The sequence below is a fragment of the Strigops habroptila genome, chromosome 10, assembly GCF_004027225.2.
Source record: "Strigops habroptila isolate Jane chromosome 10, bStrHab1.2.pri, whole genome shotgun sequence".
Lineage (NCBI taxonomy): Eukaryota > Metazoa > Chordata > Aves > Psittaciformes > Psittacidae > Strigops > Strigops habroptila.
This window is the reverse complement of record NC_046359.1, coordinates 35,929,906-35,949,618: the sequence shown is the minus strand read 5'-3', so window position 1 is coordinate 35,949,618 and position 19,713 is coordinate 35,929,906. Positions and strand designations below refer to the sequence as shown.

The 19,713-nt window shown below is 41.0% G+C and overlaps 1 protein-coding gene across 3 annotated transcripts in view; it reads right to left on the bottom strand.

The window, feature by feature from the left end:
* TP53BP2 (tumor protein p53 binding protein 2) overlaps window positions 1-19,713 on the bottom strand; it is a 48,363-nt gene that overhangs the window by 21,202 nt on the left and 7,448 nt on the right. For 2 of the 3 annotated variants that reach the window (XM_030499782.1, XM_030499783.1), the window contains exons 2-4: window positions 7,308-7,455; window positions 2,369-2,482; window positions 497-576 (exon numbers count right to left, since the gene is read on the bottom strand). In XM_030499782.1, the coding sequence (XP_030355642.1) occupies window positions 497-576; window positions 2,369-2,482; window positions 7,308-7,455 (342 nt within the window). Of the gene's footprint in view, window positions 1-496; window positions 577-2,368; window positions 2,483-7,307; window positions 7,456-13,743; window positions 13,761-19,713 lie in introns of those variants that run through there. The other variant, XM_030499784.1, reaches the window with a different exon arrangement.

Here is a 19,713-nt window from a genome sequence, read left to right as displayed (position 1 = left end):
TTCAAAGTACTTCAACGTAAGTTGAAGAAAATGGAAAGTTTAAATACACAGGGGGAAAAAAGCCCTGCCACTCTCAAAGGTAACACTATTATTACATTAGTTATCTGTTCTTATGTGTCTTGAATGTAGATTTAATCTTATATCCATAATTATATCTTCTGGAGAATAATGACGAAGAACAGATTCAATGCTGAAACACTAACTGGTCTCAATGTGAAATCTGGAACTGAAGTTAAATGAGAACACTTTTGGTGGGAGTAGAGAAGGGAAAATCTGCTGCATTTGCTGCTCTGAGATCACCTGTACAAACATGGCAGTCAATGGATCTCCAGAGACATCCTAAAAACTGAAAGCAAGGGTGATAATTGCTAGAGGCTTTGTGTTTATTTTAGAGCAGTCATTAGTAATCACTCCAGAATAGCCTCTTAGTTTCCAGGGTAGGATCTCAAAAGAAGGGAAGCCTCTATTCTCACTATAAATTGTATCAAGCACTTACTCCATTCTCTATTCTTCGATCACCAGGCACTTTCACACCATTTCTTTTTAAGGCTGGATCTTGTGACCTTTGTCCAGTCCCTACATAGAAATACAAGAATAGGCAAATATGGTAAGATACTTAAGGATTTTTCTTATCCCTTTAGACACAGCATTCAATATAAGAGGAGAAAGAGTACAATCATTTTGGTTTAAAATCTGAACACTTGTCCTTCCTATGTGCTTACTGTTAAGATAACTTAATGGATGACACAAAACATTTTATGAAGAAGTTGCTGTTTGATGTCAACATTTATTTTTAAAAAATAGGACTGGTTAAAAACCAAACAAAAAAGCAACTTAACCAACAGCACACTATTTCAGTATTTCTCCTGTAGTCAACAGGCCCCTAGTAAGTCTGCACTACAGATGCTTAGTCAGGAAAACGTGTTTCCCTCTGCAAATGAGACAACAGTAACTGGTTAATTCACAGAAAGGCATTTGGACATTTTCTTAAAACCATTATCTACATGTTCTGGTGTGCCTTCAGTCAATTGTCTTACAGAGAACATGAATAACAATAGTTAAAGGTTAGTCACCTATCATGAAAGAAATGCCACTTAATCTACAGTTGATTATTTGCACAAAGTTTAAAAGGCCAAAGGTTTTTCTTTCTGGCAGTCATTGTAACAGTAAAAAGGCTGCTTAACTAGAATCCTACTTTAATGTTTCCATCAAATTACGTACAAACCATGTTCAGATGCCAAATGCCAAGCTCACTCATTTCCTTGTATGACACACGTGTGGCTTCGTCCTGCAGTACATCTGTTAGCTTCTTGCCCACGTAATACCTGTTTCAAGACCATATTCCTGCAAGACTAACTGCAGAATTCCTAACTATTCATTTGCTCTTCCCCAAATATACTGCTTAGCACTGCTACGGCCAATAAAATGACAACAATCCTAACCCTAATGCAAGCACCCCGGGCTTGAAAAATTACATCCTGACAACTGAACTGCACTTTAAGATCCTTAGTAGATAAAAATGGCACAGCTTCAACTTTTCATGTACTCATTCTATCATCATTACACATTTGAAACATCAAGATACATTTAGCCATATGCTGGGTACAATGCCACTTAACACAAATGCAATATTTCCAACACCAATGAAGATTGCCAAGGATGAAAACTGAAAAAGGGGAGGAAGAAGAATCCAGTAGACTGATTTAAAGGTAAAACTATACTATACTACTTAGAGATTAATATGGAATGCACAGAAAGACCTCGAAAAGCAAAAAGTAGTTTTCTTTATAGGTTTCACATTTAGATCTACAATGCAGAGATATTACATTCTCAGAGAATCTGACCAGGCAGTTCATTTAATGCTATTCCTGAAACTAATAATGAATTAGATTGGGGGAAAAACATCAAAAAACTCTTCTCTTTTGCCAAGTATACTACATTTATCATCCTGGTAAATGTATTACCCAGGTGAAACAAGCTAAGTCGAAATAAAATATTACATTACTGGACAACAGTTTAGTTACTAGATTTAACAGAAGAGACTATCACAGATCTCTAGGTATCTAGCTGTGGCTAGTATGTTTAACACAGGATGCCCTGGTGATGACTAGCTCTAGGAAACCTGCAAAAATTTCAATTTGGATTTAATGTCCTCACATCTGGCAAGGGAGGATGAAGTTTTTACTAAAATGAACAAGTTTCCTGTTACTACCATTCTCTATTCACAATAAAGTAACAGTCAGACCAAAAAGGGCTGCAACACCATACTGACTACCAACATTAATAAATTACATACACAAGCTGTTTCCTTAACCTTGAAGAATGAAATGAAACTTAGACAAATGAACCAGCTGAAACCAACACCTACCTGTTTCCCGGCAGGGAGAGCGTTCATGCCGAAGAAAGAAACGAACCTCACCTCTCTGCATCCCAAAGCGCTGCAGAACATCCAGCATCCGTTCATTATCGGCTATGGGACGTTCTGAAAAGGTAAAAAGCCAGTTGACTATTACATCCCTATGGAGTACATACCAAAATAACACAAAAATATCTGTCCATCATCCACTGTGTGCACATAAGCCTTGCCCTCACCCAAGGCATTTCTACCTTTCCTGTAGGAAAGCACTATACAAGTCCTTGCTTCTGAAATTCAACCAACACCTCTGAAAAGCAGATACACCCTTTAGAAGTCCACACCTGAAGGGAGAAGCTGAGGCACTATTGCAGCCCAAGGGAAGCAAATAGTCAGCTTAGAGCTTTCTGCTTAGTTTTGTATTTTCAGATTATCTTACCCACTCACCACAGCAGGAAATGTGCTGGTGTACCTTTTGCTCCACTTCTGTGGTACCTCAGACAAACTTATTTCTCAGTCATTCTTACCCCCTACTCAAGGGCTCGTCTGTGCCAGTTCCTACAGGGACTCATCTATTTTCTATTCTGACAAGAATTGAGAGGTGCAAAGAAACTCTCAGAGAAGAATTCTTCTCATAAGGCTTCCTAAGGATTGCAATCAAATGCTGGATTGCAGCTCTTGTGCTCAAGCTCAGGCAGAAGCACTCAATTCCCTGAAGAGGCTCCTGGGCAGTACCCAACAGCCTGATCCTGAGCATGCCATCACAGCTCCTCTCACTTCAAGTGATCACTTATAGCTCCTGTCAGCCACAGGTCTGGCTCATTCTCTCAGACAGCAAATTTCATGAAGTTCAGGTTACATGTGTTTTGAAAGCCCCACTTCTGATAAACCTAGAAAAGCTGAACTATTTTGGATTCACAGCTCAAAGGAAAAGAAAGATCACACACTGAAAAATGACTCCAATAAGAACTTGCAATTTCTTTCAGTTAAGATGAAGTTTCTTTAAAAGTTACGCGCACAGTTCCAGTGAATTTCTTTTCCTGCTCCTGTTCCCAAGTTCAGGATTCAGTCACATCTTATTTTTAACCCTCACTCATTGCCTTTTGATATTACAAAAATGCAGTGGGAGTCTACACCTACTGCCATAATTTACCAGTACTCCTCCCTTGCTGTATTACTGTTGCTCCGGAATTTATACATTTCATAGCTGGGCATTCACAGACAGGATATACTGAGAAATTAATAAATCATTACAGAAAAGCAATTGCTTTTGGTTTTCTAGCATTGTACCACACATTTTTATATGTATTTTAAAAGTGATGGCAACTGTGCGGTCAACAGATCTCAGTAGCTAGCTTTAAGTAGTCAGGCTACACTCATAGTATCATGTTGGATCCATCTGCACTGGGTGCCAGACAAACAGAGGATATTATTCCTGGCTTTAGAAATAAGACAAGCAGAGAAAGACTGAAACACCACCACTTCTGCACCAGTTTTGGTTTTGCTGACATTGCTTCTGTTGGGTGTTTCCTTTCATTATTTAAGGGGAGGAAAAGAAATAGAAAAAAGAAAGAAAAATCAGAGTTGGTAATTCATATTCAATGGAGTCTTTCAAGTCACTATATTAATATGGAATAATCATTTCAGGGGGAAAAAAAATCATTGGTGTTGAGAATTGAAGCTACTAACATGTTTTCAGCACATAAAAAGCTCTTTTCAACATAAAAGTGTTTCTTTAAATGAAAATGCTGCAGCTGTGCTCAAGCAATCTAGGAAGGAAAATTTCTGGAGTCACTGTCAAAAGAGATTAGCTTTACAGAATAAGCAAGTAGGTCACTGTTACAGAAAAAGCAGTCTCTTGGTGGTTAGTTGTCTAGACAGCTAAAAAAGCTCTTCATCTGCTAAACCTTAATTCAAGAGGAAAAAAAGGCAAAAAACAAAAAAACCCCAATAGTACCATTGTCAGATTTCCATCTTCAAGAATATACAGCAGGCTTAGGAGGCAGATTTCTAGCAGCTTGGCAATACTTCAACTGAAACTCTATAATCAAGGGAGATGCCCTTTGAAAAGGATTCTGTCAATACCACTCAGTGACTTCAAAAGGAAGGTCAAAGGGATTTTCAAATAGCAAACGAAACTACATTTGGAAAGCTCAAGAAAACAGGACAAACAATCAGACTTCTTTTTAATTCCCTGTCTTATAAAGAGGAAAAAAAGAAGTCTTCATACATGCACACACCTTCTGACTGCTTGCCACAATGGCCAAGGTAGTCGCCTAGCAGAATTCTGGCAATAACAGGAAGATGAAGAAAGTTCGCCCTGATACTCATCAAATTTCAAACAAAACTGGGAGGACAGGGCGAGTAGGAAACTTGCCCCCTTCAGGGCGCAGAGTGCCTCAAGCGCACTTGCAGCAATCTTTCAAAGTACCCTTAATAAGGTCTGACAACAGAAGCTAAAATTCCTGAGCAAGCATCGTAAAGAGAGGGAGACAAGCGAGGCAAGAACAATCCGATCTCAGTAACTGAAGCCTGAGAAGTCATTTTCCTACATAAATCTTTCGTTTCTACCCCAGGTTAGCTGCGCTGTGCCATGTTTGGTTTAAAATAGTTTCATTTGTTCAGTGTAAAAGGCAAACACAACAGAAGTTGTGGCGTATCTTGGCAAAACAAGATAGTGAACTTTGCTGACAACTCGAACGAGATTAGGTAGAAGCTAAAAGTTTTTCCTGCCCTTGCTGCCCCCCACCCAATAAATCAAACATATATGATTTGTATATGTTGGATTTAGGGACGGGTGGCAGCAAATGGTTGTTTTTGCAAATGGTTACTACTTGATGTTATACAGATGCTTAAGAAAGGATATATTTTATGTGAAACAACATGCACATACTTCAGCCAGTACTCAAATCTTTCAATCTTCCATGGTTTGAGACTAATGCATTTTTTGTTAGCAGGTACAATTTGAACCTGTTTACAGTTTTATACACATACACACACGTAGCAGTGTTTGTGTACAGAACTAAATAATGAGTAAGTATGACAAGATCAGTGAAAAGAACAAGAATAATTTGGTTTCTAAAACAACTGTCAAGGTTTTCACTGTATACAGGGAGGGGTTTGGGTTTTTTTCTGTCTTACAACAATAGCTGTGCAAGTAACATCCAGATTATCTGTTCTCATGGTGTCTCATGACGTCTTTACAAAGACTAATTTCAAGAAAAAAATCTCTGCTTTATGTTTCTGTATCCAGATTATTTTCTTACATCTCCTTGAGAAGCAGAGAGGCTGACAGCCTGATTTTACAAATAAGCCTTCATGTATTACATGATCTCACTCAGCCGGAAGCTCACTTTTGAGCTTAACAAAACTGTTTGGACACGAAGTACTGGCAGACTTCACTTGCCTCACACTATAGGTGTTCTCCCCTTGATTTCAGGACAATCTTGCTGCCATTTCTAGCATATTCTGCATCAATATCTCAAAGCCAATCAAGATTCCAAGTTCAAGAAACACAAGAAGAGGAGCTGCCCACTCTAGCAGGGCTCCAACTTTGGTAACAAAAGGAAAATCCTGTCCTTCACCATCACAATATGTGCTTTTTGACAGGGCATGGGGCTACAGCTAACTATAAATTCAGTGGGTTTACCAAAACCTTTATTTTACTTGTGTTTCACTACAGAGTTTGGTATTGTGTTGATTTACACAGAGTTGGACAAAGATGTACAATAAAAAAAACCTTCCTAAAATACCTCTTTCCATGCTTGGTTGGTGATTTTATTTTACTACCATTTATATAGAAAAGATGCTTCTTTTCTAAGGAGAAAATTCTGTTGCATTTTTTAAATTTAGAAGTATCAGAAACTGCCAGAAGAGACAACCCAAGAGACAACTCAGGTATCTCATGCTATTAAACAAACATCCGGCTCAAAGACTTCTTTGAACAGATGTGAGCGTAAGCCAACAGCAGCAGAAGACAGGAACATAAGCCCTCATCATCTGATTCTTTTATAGTTTTGTTGAAGCATCTCAAAGATGTTGGATCAATTATAATTATCTTTCATTACTTAAACCCCTTCATCTATTTTACACCTCCGGATAACTACCAGTATCTAATGAGTACCACAGAGACAGGACATAGTCAATAATCCCTTTGCACTGAAGCCATGAAAAGTTAGCCATGCTTCAGCTTTTCATTTGTTTGTTGACATGTTCTCCAGTTCCAGTGGAGCACTGCAAGCCAGGGAGACATGAACCTCCAAGACAAAAGTCAGCAAGAACACAGAATTAAAAAAGCCACAACTGACCACCTCCATAAAACCCTCTTCCACAGGCTTAAAAGGACAGGGAACAGTCCAAACCAGTTTCTATGCCCTCCCTCCCCCACACCTTCTTTAGAGCACTTCACATCAGGTAACTCCTATTAATTCTGGTAATGCTCCTTCACTTCCAAACTAAATTAACACAATTGGGAACAATGAAGGTGTCATCAGAAAAAGGAAGTTTTCCTTTGCCGTTGCACATGAAAATGCCTACAGGGTTGAAGAAACAATTCTGACTGGGTCACTGAACTATCAACGTACTACTTCAAATACACGCACAGGCCACTGGGATCCACTGTGAGGAGAAGGAAAGAAAACAACTCCCCCACACCCTCAGAGACTCATTTCAGTCAGAGAAGGGCTGCATAGACACAAGAACATCTGCAGCTTGAGTCCCCTTCTTTTGCTTTCAGATCATTTTTGCATGTGTGAGCCTTTCTGTAGATACATGATCATACAGCAGGTCTGATGAAGAGATTAGCAGAGCTATAAGGCAGAAACCCTCTGGGACAGAACCACATCTGTCAGGTCTCTGCGTGCTACTGTATTAGAAGCAATGAATGGGTATAGTAATTCACAAAATGCAAGCCCAAAAAACACTTAGTAATCCACAAAGTGCAAGCCCAACCTACCTGAGCCACACCACACCTCAGCCAGGTGGCACTCACTCTCACCAGGCTCCTTGCAGAGCTCCACCACATCTCTGCAGGTTGTTTCAGGGGTGACTGGCACCTCAGTGAAGTGCTGCTCATTGTTACTGAGGTACACGGTCAGAAACATCTGGAAAACACAAAAAGACAACAGCACATGGTTATTTTGTAACACAGACTGCACATCAGAGCCACAACCCTCTCATTAAATGCTTTATTTTCAACACAATTGTATCATTTGTTATCAACTACTGTGCATACAGAATTTCAAAACAAAACCAGATTCTGGTACAAGCGAGACCCAACAGGAGTTACTCTCTGCTCAACTAAATTACCTTGCTGGAAGATTGTGTGGTTTCAAATCTGGACCTACTGCTCCTTCCTTTGCCCTTAACATGATGCATCAGAACTCCCCCCACCTTACTGTATCTATATACTGCACCTATTTGACACAGCAGGAGAAACAGCCATCTAGAGTTCAGAAATATACTTTATAGTGAAAAACTACAGCACTTATGTCTGTAAAAAAACCACACTAAAATAGAACAGACCTTACTATGTAGGCAGTGAAGTAGAAATGTAATTTACATCACCATAACACATTTCATCTGAGGGTTTCTCAGAAACATAAGTCTACTTGGTACACCCCTAGTCTCAGTCTGAATACAAGGTCCCCCCAAACGTTATTCACAGGGAAGTAAGGGTATTTTACTTGGCTTTCGTCTTCATAGCTGTAGAAGGATCCTTGATCTTTGGTTATTATTCTGTACAAACACACCACACAGATGTTATTCTTGCTTGTGTCTTTCCTGCCACAACTAGGAAATGAGCACTTTAGAAATTAGTTGCCTTATTTGATAGGAAATATCAGTGATGACTGCCTCGGAACACCACCTCACTGTATGCTATTAATATTAAACTGCTATCAAAGTTTAGCTGCTAGCTAAAAATTAATGTCAACTCTCTTCTGAGACCTGTTCTCAATTTCACTATCAACTGGCTGCTAGTCGCATGACTTCCAGCAACACAAAAACCTGTCAAATATACCCAGCAAGCAATTACTCACTAAGTATTTCAAGCAATAGAAAACCTTATCAATAGGGCTACACAGCTCATCTTTTTCATAGAGCTGGAAAAAACAAATCCTTACCTGTCCTCATTTATAGGGTAAAGGAGGTATATGCATCCTTACAGACACCAGTTCAAAGGTCAAAATAAAGAAAGTCCAAATCAAGCAAGGCAAGAAACAGGTATAAATATTCTTCTTAATTGAAAAACAATAGCAACAACACCACACAAGCAACAACAAAGCACAAAACCATTACCACAAGCATTACTTCTGTGATTTTGTGTGAATATTCCAGAATCAGAGGGGGTTTTCATGCCACTGCAAAGTAAAATTTAGCTCCATCTTCTTTACAGTTTTAGGAACTCCCTCTTGGGGATTCTCCTGGAATACAACCATGCACATCCCTGATGTCTCCCAAGTCTTTCCAGTACCAAGATTCCCTCCACCCCTCTGAGAGAAGCTGCCTTAATTCTTTTAAGGACTTCTGCAAAAGCACTCCACACTCAGCCTGTCTTGTTATACAGAGTATAAGCATTTGTCCCACTTGTGGCAGTATAAACACTTGCCAATAGTATTTCAGGCCCTGGCACTGAACCAGATTTAGCACCAAGAGCACACAGAGCTTGATCTCTGGTTTTGCCTAGCTCCTCAAGACAATAGTTTCTGGATAAATTCCTGAAGACCTTCCAAAAATATTCACAGAGTGGGAAAAACCTGCTGAAATAAAGCTCAAAACTGCCTGCAACCCTTAGGAAAATGTTTAGCTCCCCCAACCTTCTCCTTGTCACATTCCCACACACAAACACTTGTAAGGAAAGGAATTAGGAGAGACAATGTGAAAAATGCAAAGGCAGCAACAAAGTTCCAGTTACTGACTGAAGGAAGCCGGTGAATGCTGTGGAGAGCCCGCAGATGGGGTGGGACACCCAGAACTTGAGTATTTTATGTTTAATCAAGGCTACTGCTCACTCCACAGCTCTGCCCTTGGAGGAGAGCATCCTGCCTGCCAGCCAGGGTCACAGCTGCTCGCCCAGGGTGGCAGGGAATGTGTTTTAAGCTGCTCCCTCTCGGGTATGCTTTGTGTGGGCCAGAGCTGTGTGGCAGGCAGGTAGGATCAGCTTACCACATAACACTTATTAGGTAGTGAAGACTGGCGCAACCATTATGCTGTTTACAGCACAACACGCTGAAGTCCTGACCTAAATTAAGAGACAAAGCTTCCCAAGCAGGAACTCTGATACTCAGCTTTAATCTTTTGTCACTAAACACGGTATCTTTTTGATGTAGTGTTTCTAGAGGAGGCTGATGGCGAGGGATGCCACGTGCAACCAGGTAGGAATAGCTCTTAATCACAAAAATTAGGGCAGAGAAGTATAAAATAAGAAGTTCCCCAAATAGCTTTAGAGCAGGGTTATATAGGTATGTAAAACACATCAATGCTTCACATTTAATGCTGTACAACCTCGTATTCAGAACACTAAGTTGCACAGGCTGTGCATCTGCAGTAACACTTATTGGTTTTAAAAGATGAGCTCACAGATGGGCATCAAGAGAAAATTATAAAAAACATGGCATTATACACACAAAGGAGGCCTAATTTGACCCTAGCACGGCTGTTCACTCTTCAGTGTGCCCGTTTATATCCAGTTGTTAATCCTTAGGATTTACCAATCCAGACAACTACACAGGAAGGATCACAAGGTGCCATTTCTATCCACAATGCTCAGGATAATTACTAATACCTTAAGCCAAAAGCATTTAAACCTGGTATGTGAGAGCCATTTCTGAGATTTGGTAGTGTCTCTATCCCACATATCCCCACATAGGAACTGGGAGAGGGCAGGAAGTGTATAAATAATTAAACCACACTCTGCAAAACATACCTCGAAGTCTTAAGAGTCTAAAGCAACCGAAAGGCTACAAAACTGACACGAACTTCACAGTTACCTCATCCCACTTCCCTTTAGCTCCAGAGGCAATGCTGAGATGCTTCAAAAGTCCTCTAGGTAGCTGTGTCCCTTCTCTGCCATGCAAATGGTAGTCACATTGAACACCTTGCAGGAGAGAGGCAAGGAGCAAGCCCTGCCTGCTCCACTGCCTCCACATCTACAAGGTCTCCTGGAGCACCCTGCTCCCCACCTGGCTGCACAGGAGCCTAGGGCAAGCATTGACCAGAGAGCACCCAGAGAGATGTCCCTCTCTCCAGAGAGGGTGGAAAAGATAGAAGAAGCTGCTGTGAACCAAAAGCCTGCTATGGCTTCTTGGCACTGCTCACAACACTTAGTGGCGGCTGTGGCTTATGCCACGTTGCACTGGGATCCCAAGAACTTATCTTTCCCCTAAGAACAGTGCAAATACAACATTTATTAACCACCCTCCCAGCTAATTTATATTGCTTTTTGATCGCTGTGAAAAACAAAGGAAACAAGAATTGCCTCATGACACCTTGCTCAGAAGTTGGAAGCCTAAAAATTGCATCAAGCTAGAATATTAAAGCCATCTTTTGCTCCTTCCTAAAACCAAAGGTGTTAAGACAGTTATATATAGGCATCCAGGAATTAATATAAAGGGGAAAAAAGGAGAAATAACATGTAAAAAAAAAATCAGTTTCAAGCTAGGCATAAATGGTTAAACAAATAAGGAGGAGGGCAAAGAAATCTCAGTCAGACCTTACTCTTCTTTTAAAGACAGCATCCAGGCAAATACTGAACTATCTGACAAGTCCATTAGGTTTATTTCCTCTCAAGACTTCTAAAGACTGAGTTTTAGGTGCTCGGCATACAGGCTGAGCACCTTTAAACAGAAGTCAGGTCCCTACCTAAATTCTAACCTAAAGACTTCCCCCTCAGTCCCCACCCCCAAGAGGTACTCACTGTTCACCGGTACTGTGGCATACTTGCAAGGATCCAGGGATGTGTTATGTAGCTACTAAAGCAGTTCCTTCTCAAAATCACATCACAGGTTTTAGCTGACTCTGCCACAGCTTAGAAAATAAAAGTTTGCAGCTATGGAGCCACCAAATGAGGCAGTTCGATCGGATGCACCAAGGGCATCAAAGGACACAAAGAGCAAGGACACACAAGCTAAAGCAAGTTTTTGCAAGGAATGACTGCAATGTACTACTTACAAACAACTGAATGGCAAAGCAGAGCACCAAACAGAAAGGACCTTATGTCTCAAAAAAGCCTGCCTCTTCAGAAACAAACCTAAGAAAATCCAAATCGGTGTGAATTACAACTTTGAGTTCTCTCAACGTGAAATATATCATTTTGTTCCAACCCATATTATTTATGCATCACCTCCACCTACAGCCACTAAGTCTGGATTGTAACACGCCCAGGAACAGGAAGAGAACCTAGCAAGAAAAGCAACCAAACATGAGGACAGAAAAGGGCATCAATTAAAGCAAGTCACACCCCACTTTATAATCCTTCATCTCTCTTCTGCACGTCAGTCCCAGAGCGCCTTACATTTGCCTGCAAATCTGACCCATTTGCTGCTAATCTCATCAACAGGATCATTTCATGCAATTGCACTGATATTAAATACGACATAACAGCTCTCAACATCTGCAAGTTAGTTTTCAATTCAAAGTAAAATATTTAATGGCTAGCTCTACAAAACTGCTAGGCTACAACCATACTGTATTTTGGCTCCTGCTTTGTTGTATTAAAAACCCAGAAGTCAGCTTTCAAACCTGTCTGGAATACGAACCTGAGCAAACACATGCCTTACGATTCACATCCATCTCACAGGATATCATTTCATATGAAAGACGTCATACCAATCTTCTCCTTAGATCAGAAGGCCTCAATTATTGAATATAAAAAGGGGGTGGGGGGGAGTAGAAATGCAATTTACTTTTCAGGTTTGATGGCGTTTCTGTAAGGAGCAGCATTCTCTTACTCCTTATTTACTATAAAACTGTAATCAGACATCTTGGGTATTAAAAGGCTGTTACATTGGACACTTTCTAATTAATACACTAATAATATTATTATATTAATAATTAATATAAGGATGCAAATATTCAGGAGAAAACTATTACTGTGCATGATGCAAATTAAAATATACGGGCTTCACTAATTGCTGAAACTACCAGAGTTTAAAGGATGAACATACTTTTCCTACCCAACAGTTTCTGGTGAAAGATCTAATTCAGATCATAAAATTGCAACAATGGACAACAATGTTCCAAGGCAAAACTCAGCCCTTACGAAATATTATAATCCAGTAAAGATTAAACACAAAAAAAAAAAGCCCCAGAACTTCACTCTGGTTTTTACCATTTGCTGAATTCCTAACTTTATGTAGTCTTCCTGCACAGCATGCAACATACAATACAAACCATGGCATCCATTCACATAGTATTTTTCATCTTCAAAGCATCTTATGACCAGGAAGTCGTGACACAAGCAAGCAGTTTCCTACTTTCTAGGCAGGGAAACTAAGGCATACAAGGAGGCAATGACAGAGACAAGAACATTATTTGGTGGCCAAACAAGCATAGTGCCTCTGGAAATCACGATTTCTTACCTTGCATTAGAGCTAATAATTCTGTACCACATTTCATATTCCCTGCATTTTAGACTGAAACCTAATATCCTTGAAGCACACAATATTAGTGTTTGGGGTTTTTGTATTTCCATAACACAGCTAAGTAATGGTCTTAGCTTACATAACAAATTTACTTAGCTCTAGGTTTTAAGGAGGCATTAAAAGCTGCTCTTTAGGTCTTTCCCAATCTAAACAACTCTATGAATTTACATCTACATCCAGAACTAAAATATATTTCTAGAAGTTAATCTGAGCTGAAAAACTGGCAACATTGAATTTTTAGGATGACTAAACTAGCTATCAAATCTCAAGTACAGGCAACAGAAATGAGAAATAACTGCTTCCACCCACAGACGCGATACCCACAGTTTTAGCCAGAAATGAGACTTCCCTGTTAAATATAAAACCCCTCCAAACAAAGAGTTTTAAAAGGAAGTCTTGCACCTTACCTAGTGGGAGCACTGATGCTGCACCTTCCCAGATGGCCACGAAAAAATCAGCTGCTAAAACAGATATTTTTGCTGACTTGATGCAACTTTCTAAACAAGAGAAGACAGCCTGCACAACAGCACATTTTCCTGTTCTGATAAGCAGCACTCTGAGCTGGTATATAGTTACACCTCTCCATTTAATGCAAAGTATACCACAATAATAAAGTAATTCAGTGATTCTTTCACATCGAGTTCCTCAGAACCTGAAAACAGTCCTTCAGTAGGCAACATCCTCACTTACTAGACCTGAAGATTAAGGTAAGTAAAAGATTAAGGTAAGAAAAGATTATAATAGACTTACTAGAAGACAGGCACGCGGGATGATTGCTATCCCCAGTCCTTTTCATATTCAGCTGTCCAATAAAGCTAGGTTCAACAGCAATGGAGAGTCAAGTTTAGTATTTGCCTATAGCCACACCTAAACGCATGGAGTTGGGTTCTCACCCGCTGCACACACTACTCCACTTATATTGCACTGGCTTTTGGCCATAAATACGAGAAAGGAAGTTATGATGCAAGGTAGGTGGAGTACAGTAGGAAGCACCATGGGATTGTTCAGCTTATTCCCAGTCTATATAAAGCACAGCTCTTTTCCCTTTCAATTGTATCACAGGAGAAAACAAGACTAAGCCTTTACTGTAAAAGGCATGGTAGTTTCTGCTTGTATAGATTATTTTAAAGATAAGTTTATTATATATTCGTATTTTATCTTTGGTGAAAATGTCAATCTTTTCCAGGACTCAAAACATACATCTATGTGCACTCTGGGGAGGATGGGAGAAAGAGCTGGAAACAGCAAAGAGAAACATTTCCCCTCCCCTTCTTTTTTCTCCCCTTTATCCTTAATGTAGAGAGAACAGAATGAAAGCCTTTTGGTACACACTAGATAAACTGGGCAAAACACTACAGCACAAACGCCACATTAGGTCTCGCTATCAGGCATACATCTGAATCATCATTAGGGGAATCTGAAGAGCTGCAAGGAAAACAGTCAGAGTTCTGGCCAAGCATTGCTGCCATCTGAAATTAACAGATGTAGGTTTGCAACCCTTGTAGTTCATGGACTGCACCCTCAAAGACAGAGCTCAGTGCTTCAGTTCAGACTTACAAATGAGGAAGATGTGATTACTCTCTTTCTGCCAAACCTTATAGAAAACCATCATTCTCTTGGTTTAGCCATTTTGATTTTGTGAAATCAGGCACAGCTCAGGACTGGTAAACACAGGATTCCTAACCTCCACCTCCGCTCTTTCAAGAGAGTATTAGGCACAAGACCATTAAGAAGAGAGCTTCCCAAAGACTTTTACTTCGAATCCAAGTTACAGTTTCCAACTTGATGTATTTCTTGAGTCATTCTCACACACAAGAAAAGAGCAAAAGTCCCCCCATAAGCCAGACAGCAGAAAGGTCTATGCAAACAAAGCTCACTGTTTGGATGAACGCTAAGCACAGGAGCAACACAGTCCATGCTCCTTGGCTGAGCTATCACATGTCACTGAAGGCAAGAATGTCTCAAATCAAGTGCGGCTTTTAAAGCCACGTCTACTTTCACACTGCAGGTATCTATTGCAACATCAGCATACAGTATAAGAAAACATTGTAAAAGACGTAGACCAGTTTGTTTGTTTTTTCAGATATATAAACTAAACTGGTTTCAGTAACACATGTGAGAAACCACAGCCTTTTACCGAGCATCCACATTTGCCAGCACATCATGTACAGCTCATTCTGCTCAGACCTGAATCCACACTTGGATTTGCACCAATTTAGTTTAACAACTGCAGGAATTCAGGGTAAACAAACGCTGAATACATTCTTCATATTGTTCCACACAGCAGCATGTTCACAGATTTCTTCCCTTTGCCATCTGTGAAGTTCCTCACCTCCATATACTTCCCCCCGCCTCAGTACTCTTCCCCCTTCTCCTCAAATCTTTCCTTGAGGCTCCTTAGAACCATCGATTTTGCACTGTTGGACACATCACCAAAACCCGCTGCAAGCCAACTGGCAGAATCATGCCTTTACATGGTGTTTGGACTTGTACTGTTGGTGTCCTACTTGGAGCTTGCTCCTCCTCCTCCTGGAGTCAGCGAAGGAGAATTGGGTCTTTGGAGGCTTGCCCCTTCAGGCAGGCTCTGCCTCATCTTCTGCATTTAGCATTGAGTTATAAACACTTGGTACACAAGGAGAAAGCAATTAATATTCTTTTTAGGCAGGTAAAAAAAAATAATACCATAAAATTCTTCCAATAGGTACTATACTCTAGGAAAGGATAACAGTCTGACTCGTACAACATAACCACAGGGGTTTACACTTACTCCTCCTCCCATTCTTCAGTACAGCAACACATGTTGCACCTAACGAGAGCCTTAAGCCACAGCAACATCCAAGCATAATGATCAGGGTTATGAACTCAAGCTTAAGCCTGAATCATCTCAATTTGCTGTACCTGCGTCAAACCCAGAGGCAGTCTTTGCACTAAAAAAATAATAATAATAACTACTAAATAAAGGAAAACATAAAAAAAGAAACTAAGCTGCTCTAGAGCTTTGCATCCCCCCCATTGGGAATAAGCCTTACTGTTCTCTTAGCCTCCTGGACGGCTAGAGGCCAGTAAAAAGCCATACAAAGTGCTCCGTGTCGAGACACTTGAGAATTACACATCTCAAATTAGTCCCTTACGATGCAGGTATATTCTTACAATGAAAAGAAAGGCTAGTATTTTTCCTGGTAATCGAAAGAGAATTGGTATAGGCTAGGATCCTTCACAGAGAAAAGCAAAGTTACACCCACATCAGGGCTGAAAGCATATTTAACACAACCTACACTTCAATAAAACAGGCTGGCTATCGCAGCCAACTGGCACCTTACCACCCACACCACACCACCCACTGCCTATGACACCAACTCTTCACTGGGTTTAAAAACACTCATTTTCTGTCTTTCCAGCCAATGTATAATAATCTCACCAACAAAAAGACAATCAACATTCACGCCAGGAAGCACTCCATCGCAGCGCACGAGCACATGCAAGTCAAACCCTTATTTAGCATGCAACAAGTGCCTGACCTGTCTCACAGCAAGCAAATTATTACCTTTTATTCACTGGCAACAGAGGGCTGTGCTGGGAGCACCCATGGGAGAGGCAGAGTACTGAAGTAGAAAAGAGGATTTTTCTTTTTCTCTAGTCACTGTCTACCTCAGTTAAAATTAGAGCGCATAAACTTTGTGATTTAATAGCAACAAAAAGCAAGTCAGAAAAAAAAGTGCAGAACACCAGTTTACTCCAATGCCAGCAATTTCATAGAGCTCAGTGCCAAACACTTTTGAAAATACTACTCCTTATATCACGTTAGTCACTCCTCCAAGAAAACAGCTGCCAAAATGTGTGTCCTACCTCCATGAAACAGATCTGTGACAAACCAAAACACTCATGACGTGCACAGGTAAGTCAGAGGACACACCATTTCTGGCACCCAAAACAATGACACATGTTTAACCACACAGGTAATTGCAGTGTGAGGAGGTCACAGGATGCACTGTTTGGGCTGTTCTGTGATACAAGCTGGCCAGTCTGGTATCCTAAAGTGCATTACTACAATGTGAAACCACAGGTTGACATCTCCTTCATGCTGCAAGCCCAGAACATGCTGTTCAGCCATCTACCTTCAGGACAAGCGAAAAAGAAACACTCAAAACAGGAATTTCAGACCAACAACAGTCTGGACTTTACTGCTTTCAAGGTCAGCTCCAGCTTCCTATATACTTGCCTCCAGGAAGCAGAGGCTTCCTGCTACATGAGATTCTCTATCTCACCAGGATAAATATATGTTTGTATTAGTCCAGCTTAATCATCTCAGTGAGTGAGAATACCCAAAGATGATGGTGAAATTCCCCTCTATTACCATCTCAAGACAACATGGTGGTTAAGGAAAGCATAAGATATCACCTGACTGGTACAGCTTAGCTGGCCTAAATGGTGAGTTGTCAGAGGTAAGCCATGCTCTTCCCAAATCCCACCCCCATTATGTCCAAGTGTGCAGCCACATGGCAAATCACTTCCACCATATAAGCCTTTTTGATGCTTTTTGTCTTTGGTGTAGGTAGCACTTACACTTAGTCAGCCGTCACCCCTTGCTAAATTCAAGGGGAAGCTACAAAAGACACGCGGCTTTGGGTGGAGGCTGAAACCAAAGGAACAAGACCATCCATTTAGGCAGCATCCTACTATTAAATTAATTAGGTGTAATGTCACACCATGTACCTTTGCAGAAGGGTATCTCTCTCCAACTCATCAACAGTTCTGGGCAGGAACTCCTCTTGCAATGGAAGTGTACCTTGAAGAATAACCTTTGCTTGTCAGACCCAGATGACTGCCAGTACACTGAGAGCAGCCTGCGCATGGCAATGCAAACAATCAAAATAGCCACCAGCAATGCCAGAGGGAACCAGCACAAAATGCCTATGCTTGGTGATCATATCTGTTTGACAACAGCTGCAGTTATTATTCAAAGCCATAAAGAAGGGGGTTTTGTCCTACCACTTCTGGGCTGCAAACACACAGGAAGTCATTAGTAACTGTGCAGATACTGATTACACTACATTCAACTGGCACAGAAGACACATTGAGCTTTCGCACCAAAACAGATGGATCTTCTTTGTAATTTTGCTAGTTAAAAGGGACCAGTGGGGCTATTCCAACACTAGAAACGATGGATGGTCAGATGGTCTTCATAAACCACGTTATAATAGGATATGTAAAACAAGTACAGCAGAACTAGGAAGGAGAAATCTTGCCCCATCAGTCAGCCTATTAGCCCACCAAGTACCCCACTGATTTAACCTTTGCTCCTGTCATGTGGAGCTCTACATCCTTTAACTTTCACCAGGAAACATTCAGCTACTCTAACAGGAGCTGCAGAAGGGTGGCAGATTGTACAGTTGATCAGTCTGACAGGTTTTATTTAAGTGCTGCTTACTCCCCAGCACTCATTCTAAGCAATATCAGGCTCTACACAGACACACCAGCTGAGAAGTGAAAGAAGGGAGAGCAGTTCAGAGAGGCAGCAGGTTTGCTTGGGTGGCTCTGCATGTTGTCACCAGCAAAGTCATGACTGTGATCTCCACAGATGGTGGTCACTGAGGGGATGCCACAGCTCTTTCATACAAATTAAACACACTAGAGTGTAATCAAATCAACATTTATACTATGCTGGGCTCCTCAACAGGCTTCTTGTGCCCAAGAACTCCAGAAATTGTCCCCTTCAGCCTGTTACTATTTGGCCATTCATTCAGCTTCCCTGGAGGCAGAAAACTTTTCCCTCTAACCCAACCTCACTAAATGCTGTTTGCAAGAGAAGCATTCTAAATAACAATGGTTTTGTGCAACACTGCAGAAAGGCCTCGTGGGCAAGACCTACATACAATAGCATAGGAATAACGATGCAGAGGCAAGAAACACACAGGGCTGTTTCCATAGCTTCCCCACACAAACCTTTACTTGTAGTAAAACGTGTTCTCGAAAGGCTGGAAGATACAGCATGGCTATCACTGATTAAGTGGCTATGGGGCTGCATGACAAGCAGGCAATGTTCTTCAGAAACACAGCCCGTCATGACCCATGGCAGGGTCACTTTGTTGGGTTTGGTATTTCACAAGAGAGCTTTGTGGCATTCTCCAAGGAGGTCTGGAGTATTTTGCCTGGCCCCTACGCACCCTGCCTTTCACGACTCAGCAACACCTCCCTCCCTCTCTTGCAGACAGAAATCAGCCACATTCCCTGCTGTGTCAGCTTTTCCTGAATGCTTCATTATGTAGAGAGACACACACAGTCTCACTACACCTCAGAACCTCTAACAGATTCTGGGAATCCCATCCTTTAGAGGGTCTTCCCAGCCCTGGGATGCTCAAAGATGGCAAGAATGGGTTTCACCTTCCTGGAGAAGTCAGGACAGAAGCCATCAATCACTGCTCCGCAACAGCCCAGATACTGATCTAGGTGAGGCTCTGCATTCAGAGTAGCAAACACTTATGTAGGACGGAGAGCAGGGTGAAAAAAGGTGTTTGCACACACTTCAAAAAGGAAAAAAAGCACACCAGACAAGCCACTACTCTCAGGCATCAAGGGAATTACCACCAAGTTATAACTGAGCAGTGGTACGACAAACAGCTGAATAAGAGCTCCAATAACAGGGCATAAGAGCCTTCATGGATTCCCCAACACTGGATATTTTTAAGATTCAACCGGACACGGTGCTGGGACATCAGGTCT